The 12017-nt window shown below is 32.5% G+C and overlaps 2 protein-coding genes and 1 long non-coding RNA gene across 8 annotated transcripts; all 3 read right to left on the reverse strand.

The window, feature by feature from the left end:
- Window positions 1–1495: 1495 nt before the first annotated feature.
- On the reverse strand, window positions 1496–3375 carry LOC106340714 (protein PSY3). Its single transcript, XM_013779561.1, has 2 exons — window positions 3187–3375; window positions 1496–1720 (listed from the first exon to the last, which is right to left on the reverse strand). The coding sequence occupies exons 1-2, from the start codon at window positions 3284–3286 to the stop codon at window positions 1602–1604; spliced, it is 219 nt and encodes a 72-aa protein (XP_013635015.1). The 5' UTR covers window positions 3287–3375; the 3' UTR covers window positions 1496–1601.
- A 649-nt stretch (window positions 3376–4024) lies between these two features.
- On the reverse strand, window positions 4025–5149 carry LOC106339523 (PHD finger-like domain-containing protein 5B). The gene is made up of 2 exons (XM_013778350.1): window positions 5004–5149; window positions 4025–4576 (listed from the first exon to the last, which is right to left on the reverse strand). The coding sequence occupies exons 1-2, from the start codon at window positions 5124–5126 to the stop codon at window positions 4226–4228; spliced, it is 474 nt and encodes a 157-aa protein (XP_013633804.1). The 5' UTR covers window positions 5127–5149; the 3' UTR covers window positions 4025–4225.
- A 1372-nt stretch (window positions 5150–6521) lies between these two features.
- On the reverse strand, window positions 6522–10910 carry LOC106341667. 6 transcript variants are annotated; one of them, XR_001269720.1, is made up of 9 exons: window positions 10668–10910; window positions 10486–10621; window positions 10173–10381; window positions 9961–10089; window positions 9592–9737; window positions 9423–9505; window positions 9212–9330; window positions 8860–8957; window positions 6522–6672 (listed from the first exon to the last, which is right to left on the reverse strand). It is a non-coding gene; the product is annotated as an uncharacterized LOC106341667 (long non-coding RNA). The 6 variants fall into 6 exon arrangements; XR_001269724.1 differs by lacking the exon at window positions 6522–6672 and having other exon boundaries at window positions 8481–8957; window positions 10173–10326; XR_001269719.1 differs by lacking the exon at window positions 6522–6672 and having other exon boundaries at window positions 8481–8957.
- Window positions 10911–12017: the final 1107 nt, after the last annotated feature.

Here is a 12017-nt window from a genome sequence, read left to right on the forward strand (position 1 = left end):
AAATAGAAATACCATTTTCATCCACAACTAATTGATAAAAGAAACATTTGGTATCGGGATCTAAACGAAATATTCTCCAATCAAATTTAATTTTATATATAGTTTTATAATGAGGAGACGAGAAGATATTTATGAAGACAATTATCAATTATGTATGTGAATATGATTCGTTTTCTTTTGGATTTATAGAGCTATAGTAGCAATCCGTAGAGAAGAAATCTGAATCGGATATAACGCCAAAAGAGAGATCATATGAGTTCTAAAAACTTAACCACGACAATGTTATCTGTCCATATTATCCATCTTCGCACTTCATTTTGTTCCATCTCTTGTCCATTCTCTATCTCTACATGACATTACGTTTCCTTAACATACATGCTTGCATTATATTTCTGTGTAAAATTAATTACGGTTACATTATTTATTGATTTGCATTACATGTATGATTTGGAGATGCATACACTTGGAAAGAGTATACGAGCATGCGTGACAACTGACATGAACATGTGAATATTTAAGATCCAAACTTCCAAGTATCTTATAATTCAATCAGAATAGAAACTTTAAATTATAACTCTTTGTTGCCAAAAAAAATTATAACTCCTTCAGGGATCTATCCACAAAATCCAAATATAGCACAAACTAATAATTAGTTTATCAGAATGCTTAATGCTTGACTATTAAATATTTCTTCTGATTCTTTTCCCTTCAAACAAAACCACAACAACCAAAATTATCATTAAAAAACGACAATTTTAAAACCTTCTCTTTCTCCGGGAAGGTTATGTTATTATATTATTGTAAATCAAACCGAGACTTTGGTCTCTGGCACAAGTCAGTTATACGGCTAATGTCACGGCCAAAGAAGAAAGTGGTAATTTAGCTGATGAAGATATAGTAGGAGTTTTCTCCAGCTTATGACTCGATCTCCATATGTACCAGCTCACGAAGCCGGTCACTGGTATTCCTTTGGCGTCCTGACCAAATAATCTATCTCAACCACATTGCTTACGAGTGAAGTTCATTCAAAAAGAAATCTCGAGTCAAAGTGAGAGCATTTAAAATGTCCCAGGCCAAAAGTTCTTTTCTTAATAAAATTTGTGAACCGAAACAAAACATTCTTCTCTTAACAGGTCTTTGGGCCTGCTGTTGAAAGAAACAGATATTTAGGCCCATATATAGTAAAAAATTTATGGGGCTTATAGAAATCAGATATGAGATATTCCATAATTATCAAATTAGTTCACGAGAACCTCAAGTGATAGGTAGAAGTTGAATAAGATTATCAGTCCAGATGAATGCCTTAATCTTGGGAAAGTCATCACTTCATATGTCTGAGAAGACGTTTACTAACTTCAAAGTTTTGTTTGTAAAAAAAAAAATCAATATGTGAAATCAAATAAACTGCATGAACACACACAAAGTGAAGTATACAAAAAGCTGAAATCTAGTAAGATTAAATAAAGCTGAAATCGATGTAGAAACAGAAAATACAAAATAAAGGTTTTATTTTTGAGTTATTTTTATTGCTCTCTCAGTATACATACATTATTTGTAAGCTTGCAAGTAAAATTAAGAAGACAAAAAAGATTATCACCCTCTCAACGTTTGCGTCCTCGGCCGCCGCGAGGTGGATCGTGTCTGCCGTTAGCTGAAGGTTCACCGTAGTCGTTGGTGCTCACCATCAATGACCGTTCTCTCACCACCCTCATTTCATTTTCTGTCATATATGCATATACGTTACAAGTTAGAACATAGTGAGAATATAAAATGTTGTACATAAGAACCTCTTATTAACAAACGATTTATTAATTAAGTATCTATACAAACGTCAATACCCTCGTTTTCATTTTGTTTTAACTACATCGACATGCATTCATAATCTTTTAACTTTATTTGCACATAAATTTATAAACGTATATTGATATATATGTTTCGATGGTTGTGTTATAAACTTAAATTTATAAACATATATTGATATCTGCTAAAAAGAATAGATTTAAACACACCCAAATTCGACCTTTTTGTGTGTGTTGGATGTCGGTTTCACAAATCGAAATCTTTGCTTGGATTTTTCACAGATAGTCAGATACGATGGACTAAGATCCATTTCAACTTGCTATTTTATGCAATTTAATATTATCTGTAAACTTTAATTATATAGTCGTGATCTTATCTGTCATTGTCTTTTTCAAATAATGTCAACGCTTTTGAAGTGTGAACACAAATTAAATATCAAGCTTTTATATTACATGGTTGTACTTTACAAAAACTCATAATACTTCAAAAAAATATTTAAAATACTTTGTTTTCTTCATTAGATTTATAGTTTATAATTTTATATGACGTTTTCTTACTGGATTCGTCGTTATCACAGATATGTTCTTTTAAAAGAACAAGTCATCGGCGAAAGGAAAGACAATCTCGAGCATCGTGATTCATGTTTGCTTGAATTTGAATACAAACAAGCTGGAAACAGAGCGCATAAAACTAAGGATATATCCAACTTGTTTTAACAATATATATTTCAACACTTATTCAAGTAATAATTGTAATAATTTAGTTGTGGGTTTCTGTAGTGATTTAAAATGAAAGGTCAATGAAGTTCACATGAACTAATTAGTGTGTTATTCTTTTGTTATTTGTATGGGTTCATCATGTGTTATTCTTTTGTTAATCAGAGTATGTATGCATATCTAGGGATAATTGGTATCATGTAAATACGAAGGATAAATATACATACAATTTTTTATTTTGCTTGTGTAATTGAGATTTTCTTGTTTTCTTTATTAAAAAGGTAAAAACTGTTAAGGCTTTCTTCTTCTCCTGGTGATATACTTGAACATACTCTTAAGATATACACAGATTTACAGATATGGATCATGTGACTACCACCACATATCACCGATCAGTGATCCAATAATTGTGGTTGTAAAATATTTGATTCTGAGATCTCATCCAATAACACATAAAATAGTAAACTAGATTAGTTTTAACGTTAAACAAAGATGATATATGTAGTTATTAGTGAAGAAATCCTTATGAGTTGTTAACAGGATATGGATTATGAAGAACTTGTTAGCTTATATATAGTGCTTGGATATTAGATAACCAATACATATTACCATACAAAAAGCTAGTAAACACTTGAAACTAATAGAGAAACGAAGGGAGGGAAGAGTATACCTGGAAATGAAAGACTGAGGCGAGCAGAAGAAGAGACGAAAGCAAATGTGAAGAAGAGTAACAAACATAACACAACCGAGGAAGATGATGCATAACCCATTGTCTCTATATATATATTTCTCTCTCTCCTCCCTTCTTCTATATATATAGACCACAAAATGTCTCATACCGGCCCTTCGTTTTCAGCCTTTCTCACTATTTAATCATTTTGATTTTTATTAATATACCCGCTTCCAAACGTTTAGTTTTTACATAATTGCGTTTGAAAGGAACATATTCTCTATAATCTAATGGTTTTGTATTCAATGCGTGTATATGCATGTGTTTGTTGTTGACAAGCACAAAAACAAGGGAACATGATTGCATTTACATACGGTAGGTTTGACAAGACTGAAGTGGGATCCCTTTAAACCATCAACGAATTAAAATTCATTTTTTCATTGTATTGGTTACAACAGAACTCAAATGCCAGCTTAAAATCCAACCCATTGCTATTTTTGATTTTATAATAGCATTTAGAGGCAAAATGATTCCAAATCCATTACTATTTCTTATTCTAAAATAAAAATTACTATTTTTTGCCAAAAAAAAATTAGAAATTATTATTTTGTCCTCTGTTTATAGAGGAAGAAATAACAGTCTCTATTTTTACTCTATATTTTGAAGATTGCTATTATAAAGAAATACATTAGAGTAAGCTTCACCTTTTTATAAAGATTTTCTATTTTAGAGGCAAAAATGGCAAAATACATTGGTTTTAGTAATGGGTTTTAGTAGAATAATTTAATACTTTCATTGTACAAATTAAAAAACTTTGTTAGTTATCACATACATTCAATTAGGATAATCATAACATAAAAACAAGTACAGACCACCCGAGTCTAGATTATCAAGAACAAGAAAGCATTATATGTCTGGTTTTGTACCCCATCAACTTAAGATTCTCTTGAACATAGGCAACACACAAGTTTACACATACATAGCATAAGAGATCCAAGTACTTCAAGAAAGCATAGGATCGGATAAATCGGAAAATACATCATCGTTTTTTGAAACCATATTTCTTACGTTCATAGAAGAGATCGGTCTTGGCACTCCCAAGGTTGACGATCTTGGGGCAACCATCTCTGTCTTTCTCCTGCTGCGTACACTCTTTGCAGTAGTAAGCATCCGAGATCCCAACACCTCCGCAGATAACACAGCGGCCTTGGAATGACCCGTAGTTGCATTCGTCACAGATACGCACCAGAGTGCAGGGACGCACATAAGAATCACAAACCACGCATTTGCCGTCGCATTTCTCGCACAGCCTTCCGATGGCAATGCCTGGTTGTTTCCGGCACATGATCAGATCAGGGTGATGCTTTGCCATGGCTAGTGAAACACAGACCTGCACACATAAGTCACTTGTCTTGAGCTCATATGATCGTAAAGAGTACAAAACTAGAAACTGAAGAACAAGAAACAACTTAAAGTCCTGTTTTCACTTGTGTCTGAACAATCAATTAAAAGAAAAAGAGAGTAAAAAAATTGGAAAATAAAGTTTGTGTAGCAGTGTTAACTTCTCAGAGGAATATCATCGAACACCTTACATGCACAAGTCTCAGCCGAACTTTACTCTGTAAAGAAGATTCTAGAGACATGATCAATCACTCTACGAAATATAATTAATAATGGGCTGAGAAAACAAATTGAACAAAAGAAGGAAATCAAGAAGCTATCACAAACCCTAAAAATTCAAAATCAAGAAACAAACGAAGACGATAACCAATCTGGAGGACTCCTCTTTAGAGATAAAAAAAAAAACCAAAGCTTACAGTTAACGGGAGATCAAACTCGAGCAAATCAAGAGACTGTTGCGACGAGAAATTTCCAGAGCGCCAAAGATCAACCAACCAAGAAAGGTCTGGAACGAACGAGGCAAGGAGGAAATTTAGCATGAGTAGAGCTTTTTAACTCGGTCCACTTGTTATGGGCTTTTTACTTTGGGCTTACAAACTCTTCATCAAACCAAACCAAGCCGGTAAGCAATGTAAAATCCAGGGCCTAAACCAAACCAGGTTAAACAGCAATCTGAGTTGCGACTAAAAGTGTCGGTCTCGGTCTCCGTCTCCGTCTCAGACCCAATTTTTATTTCATCAGCCGTTAGCTTTGACTTCTGACTAGCATAACGTGACTTTGTTGCTACAATGGTACACAATATACTTCTTTTTTTAATTAGTATATTTTCTCTATATTTCACTCCAATAGCATCTCCAATGTACACCTCTATAATTTTCTCTAAAATATAGATTTATATTATAAAGGTGAAAATGCTCCAACATATGCCTCTATAATAGAGTTCCTCTATTTATAGGGGAAAAGATAGAAATATATTTTTTCTATATTTTCTTTTAAAATAGAAGAACTCTATTATACAGGCATACATTGGAGCATTTTCACCTCTATAATAGAGTTTCTCTATTTTAGAGGAAAATATAGAGATAGAATTAGAGGTGGGTTGGAGATGGTCTAATAGTATAACTCTTTGGATTTGTTCCATGGTTCATTCTAACATAATTACTAGATCTCGATCCCCGCAACCGCGCAGATTTTTGTTTTCATTTATTTTTATATAAATATTTTATTTTCAATTCTAAATTGGTATATATTATAATAGATGTGTCTATCAATTTTTAAAGCATAATAAATTTACGGTATATTTTTTTCTTTGAATAGATTGTTTCAAACATTCACATGTATTTGTATTTTCTTCTATATATATATTTTCAGATTATTATTTCATTATTAAAATCGTAACTATATATTTAAAGATTAGTAAAATATTGTTTTATTGTCATATTCAAAGATATTATAACATTTCACAAATTTAGAAAGTTTTTAAAAAATTAAAATTTTCGCTTCGTAGATTTATATTATCGAGTAAATAATTAAACATTTGGTTTTTGTTTAATTTTTAAAATAAACTATATAGTTTAAAATTTGTTTTCATTGGTTTAAGGTAGTAAAGATTAATAATTGTTAGATAATATGATTTTTGTTATTTAAAAAAAAATATTTATAATTTTAAAAGTTAACATCGACAAATATTTAAATATTTAACATATGGAAGTATAGTATTACAATATTAAATTATATATATTTAAGTTATACTATCTATAAATCCAATGGATCATCAATTGTTTAAATCCAATTATTGATAGTCCAATAAAAATTTCTGGTAGGCCAAAAATTTAAATGATATAATTATAGATTAAATATAACATGACTTCATAGGAATAAGTCCATTAGGTCAATTTTCTTAAAAATCACATATGAATCAAGTTATGACTTCTATTTTAATATATAAGATATTTTCACAAAAGATAGAGATCATCTTTTTCTGCGCTGTGAATGGAGTGCTGATCTTTGGAACATTTGTCTGCGAAGAATGGGGTATTCCAATGTGGAGTTCCATAAATGGTTAACCTTCTACGAATGGTAAGGCTGCATGACAAAGTTGTGCCAAGGCTTCTCAGACCCTTGGTAGTCTCAACAACAATCTATTTCATTTGCTCTCAGAGAAACGAGCGCTATTATGTTAATATCTCATCGCAGCCAACAATCATTTTCAAGCTGCTTGACCGTTTCATTACAAATGCACTTCTATTCATTAGAAATCAAAAACAGAGCTGCGGACTGATGCAAGTATGCAACATTGGCTTTCCAAGTATGCAACATTGGCTTTCCAGGGAATAAAAACCATAGTCTGAACCAACCAATTGTAATATTTACAAACTGACTATACCCATTTTAATGGAATTTACATATTTGGCAAAAAAAAAAAATACAAGTCAAGAGGCAGACATATATACTTCTTTTTTTTTAATTAGAAGCAAGAGTTTTAAATAAACTGAAATTTTTCATAAAATTTAAAGTAATTATTTACAAAAATTAAATTTAAGCTAATTATTAAAAATTAAAAATCAAAATTAAGCATGCCACTGAATATAAAACTATGTAAATGCTAATCTAGCTAGATGTTGTGGCTGATTTGTTGAACTTTGTAGAAATGATGCTGATAAAAATGTTATAAATGATCTGATGTAACTAGGGATTCTTTTTGTTTTATTTTGTAATAAATGAAGAAAAATATTTTTACCATTATAATTTTTTATACATCTTAGAAAATAAGGTGTTCGTTATATCCCAACAGTAGTTTTTAATTGGACTAGATCTTTTTGTGTTTGTATATTTTCGTCTTTTTTATGTATTGGTTTATTTTTTTTGTTATTTTATTGATTTCAAATATTTTTTTGTCTCAAATTTCTTATTTAGATTAGTTACCATTTTTAAATTTTGTACTTCTGAATATTTAGTTATACTCTTTATTTTCTTAGTTATTTTAATATAGTATTGCATATTTAGATACAAAGGAAAATAGTACGTGTAAAAATTAAATAATGTAGACATATTTTTCCTTGTCTGGTTTTCTTCATCCCATGTAAAAATCCACCTAACTTTGATGTAGGTTTTTGTCATGTTCCAATATACGTATAAAGTTTTTTGTTGGTAAAAATTTACGTATAAAGTTGTTTCATTATTTTTTCTTGGAGCTTCAAATAACTTTTATTGACTTACCAAAATAAAATCTTGAGTGATTTTAAGGTGAAAACTAACATTTCTGTTAAACAGTTATTATTTTTTACATCGTTAAATAATTATATTAAACATTGCATATGGTTATTTGATATACCAAAATGTATTATTTATAACTGAGACTATGAGAAACAGAATAGATGTTAAATGCATTACTTGTAACCTTTGGCATCATCTTTGCTATATACTCGAATTATATTATATTAAGTATTTTATTGGTCTTTAACATTTATTTTAATCCTGTTCTAAATTGTAATGTATTAATTATTATTTTTATATTATGTATTTGTTTTTTTTCTTATTGTGTTCTTTTCTTACATATGTTTTAGATTAAATATTTTTAGCATGTATTTTAAAAAACCTGCCTTTCTAAAATTAAAGTTATGTTGAACCAAATAAAGTTATATATGTAGTAAATTAAAATATACTTAAAGTATAAATTAAATATAATATATATTATTTAATTGTTGTTTAATCTATTGTGTTTGTTATAGTTAATAATCCACATCTAACATATTTTTAATGTTGGTGGGAAAAATAACTATACACATGATAAAACCAATTAAATATGAAGTACATGATATCAAATGTGCCAAAAAATATCCTGAAAAACTAACATTAATCAAAAACTAAAGTAGATTATCTTAAGTCTTTACTATATGGTACACGAAGCTACTCTTCTAAAATGATTTTTTTCTAATTAATATCACTTTATGAACAATTTTAGTTTACTTATTATTGTACTGTTTTCTACTATATCCTCAAATCTAAGTTCAACTGGAATTTCATTTTAATGAATCTTTGTATTTTTTATTTTATTTGCGTTGGCAAATCCTCCTGTTAATTTTTTTTTTAATGTATATTTCATATTCTGGTAAATAACTTTTAGTTCCACTCATTGGTCAATAGAAAAGAAATATTTATTTAGGAAGCTAAGACGAAATCTGAACCATGCAACAAAAACAAACATAAAGTCATTAAAATTCAGAGACAATTTATAAGTTAATCAACATGCAATAGAATCAGCAATATAACCTGGGCCCAACACCAATGGTGATGGGAGTGATCTGCTTCACTACATCCGGAGAGCCTGCTTGCGTACACGGTGTGAAAATTCTCCCATATGTTGGTTCCTTAATTATATATAACAAAAAAAAACATGCAGGTTCCTCATTCGTTAGCGTAAGCTTTGCAGCCACATATGATAGATATGTCAACCAAATGTCAAACTCTGACCAAATTCGTTTCTAAAGCACATAACAATTAAGACTGGAAACTGGAAGATATACATTCACTATCTTACAATGACTTTCATAAGGTGCTCACTTATAGAACCAAGTGTAATATAAATTTCTCACATATATGTCTTCTACTCACATATTCTCACCTGATCCCTGAGCAGGTGGTTTGTATTGATCTAGCAGTGTGTGTGAAACTGGATTTGGTTGGTTGAGTTGGCTGACTTGAGACGTCTCTCACGGATAAACTTTGGCTTCGTTCCAAATCCTATTTTGTAATTCATCACACAAACCTATGAAGATTGATGGAAAAACTATCATGAAATATATCAATTGATGAAAAAGTTAGATTAATCTTACCGTAATACATTTGAATCAGATTGAAATAGATATATCCCACCATATAAACTAAACACTAAGCTGCGTCCCCTAGCTTCTGACTCCTAGTGACAATAACAAAGGGAAGACATAAGATGGACATTCATATAGTGAAATCTGTAACTATACCAATATCAATAGCTTCAGAAACCATTTGTAGGGTCTGTGGATCATATGTATTTGCAGCTGTTAAAGATAGCAAGATGATTCCATGGACCACAATCAGCTTCTGGCTCACTTGTGCTCCGATTTTCTCACAACTTTTAGCCCGTGAACCATATACGTTTGTCTTAATTACTATATAGAACAAAGAAAATCAATATCTGCTAAAAATATATTTTCTTTTTCTGTTGATTATGTTCTAATCCATGTATTTTTAGTTTATAAACGTTGAATACAAGATATCTTCATATCCTAGGGATGCTTATATAATGCATCCTCAATGTTAATTTAAATAAACAAATTAGAGAGGGAAGTAAGGCAAACGTTTCATGAAAAAAAAATTGTAGTCATCGCATACCTCTTGTCAATCTTCCAGATGCAAAGTAGATCTATACCAGCCATTGATCTCCACTGTTCTGCGCAAGAATAATTGACTCACATTCCAACACTGAGTCCTCTCAACAATACGTAGAACAAAGAACAGTTCCTATGGGAAAGCATACCACTTAGAACATTATCACGTTAGTTTGGCATTAATCACTTTGTTACCAGCAGTGGTGCTTTACTTACCTCAACTTATATCTTTTAATTCGAGAAGTCATCTGCGAAAGGTTGCAAAACTGTATGACCAGCTGGCATCTTTGTGTCGAAAAGTGTTTGTGGGAACCGTAGAAGTTCTTGCTGCTCATTCTCAAACTTGGCCAGTTTATGCAAACCAATTCCCCTGAATATCCACCATAACTAAAGAGTTATTTTGCTATTTTAGCTCTTCCACGGACCTAGAAGTGAAACCACAAACCATAACATTGTTCAGAACTACCAACCTATATAGTGCAAAGGTCCTACACATCCTTGGTATTATAGTCGAATTCAAAACACGCACCGTTTCATTCTGACTCTGAAAGGGATTCCCAGGCCTCCACTGCGAACCAGATACACTATTTGAGCCTGAGATTTGTGTCTTTGATATCAAAGTTTGCTTAACACATCCAAACAGTGCTCACCTCGGAAATCTCTTTCTATTATGATCATCGACATCAAGAAGGAAAGCGATTATTGAGTTACCGGCAATGGAGGAGCAACAACGTAACCAATATTGGAGGCCATGGCGGGAATTTGTGTTCTGAAAATTGTCATCGTCTGTGAAGAAACATTGGATTTTGAGTGTAGCCGTCGTCTATATAGTGAGGATGGCGAGAAGGAGGGAAAATGAAGAGGCTTCAATATAATGTCAAGAAGGCTTAAAAGGATTTGTACGGTGAAAGAAAAAGAGATGAAGAGGTAGATAGTTATGGTCTGGTTCAAGAGAAAACGAAAGGAATTGATGAAACAAAGATAAAGAAAATAAGAATGTGATGATGACGTGGCAATAAACTCTGATCTAATCGGTTGATTTTTTAATTTGAGGTGCCTTCCTCTCCCTTCAGCATATCTCTTTTTTTAGTATTGTTAGATTATAATTAAATTTAAAATTAATAAAGCATATTTAGTAAATTTAAAAGTTGTAAAAAATATTATAAAGATATCACGTACAATATCATTTTACATAACATTCCAAATATCTTATTTTTGGAAAGGATTCTGATTCGATCTGGATCCCGCATAATAAGCCTCAGCCCTGTTCCTAACAAGAAAGGTCTGGAACGAACGAGGGAAGGAGGATATTTAGCACGAGTAGCGCTTTTTAAGTCGGTCCACTTTTTTTTTTTTTTTTTTCCGTCAATAGATAAGTAGATTATAGGTCAAAGCCCAACATTACAAAAAACACTAAACACATACACCCAGGCCCAAGGCCCACCAAGCGCGACCCTAGAGAAACCAAAGGCGGTGCCTCCGCTTCGATCACGGCCTCCACCGCTTCCAGCCATCACCGGTGATCCAATCGACGATCCACCGGGATACACCATCAGTCGCTGACTTCACACTCTCTTAGCCGCAAACGCTTACACCCCGAGCTCACCATAGTGGAGAGATGCAATCGGCATACCGAGATCTCATCCGTCTCTTTTCATCATCGGAGCTGGGAGTAAAGCTTCGCCGACCCATCAACCTTCAACACCCGATAGCATCGATCGTCTTCCGACGAGAGCTCCTCAAACGACACATTAACGAAACAGCAAACAGACAAGGATAAAACCAAACCCTAAAAACGTAGAGAAACCAAAAGCCGGCAAGGCAAGGCAAAGTCCGCCTTCACCCCCCAGAAACTGAAGCCGACGAACGCAGAGCTGAAGAAGCCTCCACTCCCCGGGAACTAGATCGGCGGCGATGGATCTGTAGAAGCCTCCACCTCTCGGAAAAACCTTAATCAGACGAACCGACTTCACCACACCTCACCCTTTACCCGATCGCGCCGTTACTCCAGTTCCCGCGCCACCGCGTATGTCTGTTCACTCCGCGAGTTAACGACGGCGG

The sequence above is a fragment of the Brassica oleracea genome, chromosome C4 (assembly GCF_000695525.1).
Source record: "Brassica oleracea var. oleracea cultivar TO1000 chromosome C4, BOL, whole genome shotgun sequence".
Taxonomy (NCBI): domain Eukaryota; kingdom Viridiplantae; phylum Streptophyta; class Magnoliopsida; order Brassicales; family Brassicaceae; genus Brassica; species Brassica oleracea.

Coding starts and splice junctions, on each gene's coding strand:
- LOC106340714 (XM_013779561.1), bottom strand. CDS start 3,286: ATGGGTTATGCATCATCTTCCTCGGTTGTGTTATGTTTGTTACTCTTC. Junction 1,721..3,186: donor CCTCAGTCTTTCATTTCCAG/GTATACTCTTCC, acceptor CATATATGACAG/AAAATGAAATGAGGGTGGTG.
- LOC106339523 (XM_013778350.1), bottom strand. CDS start 5,126: ATGCTAAATTTCCTCCTTGCCTCGTTCGTTCCAGACCTTTCTTGGTTG. Junction 4,577..5,003: donor AGTTTGATCTCCCGTTAACT/GTAAGCTTTGGT, acceptor TTATGTGTGCAG/GTCTGTGTTTCACTAGCCAT.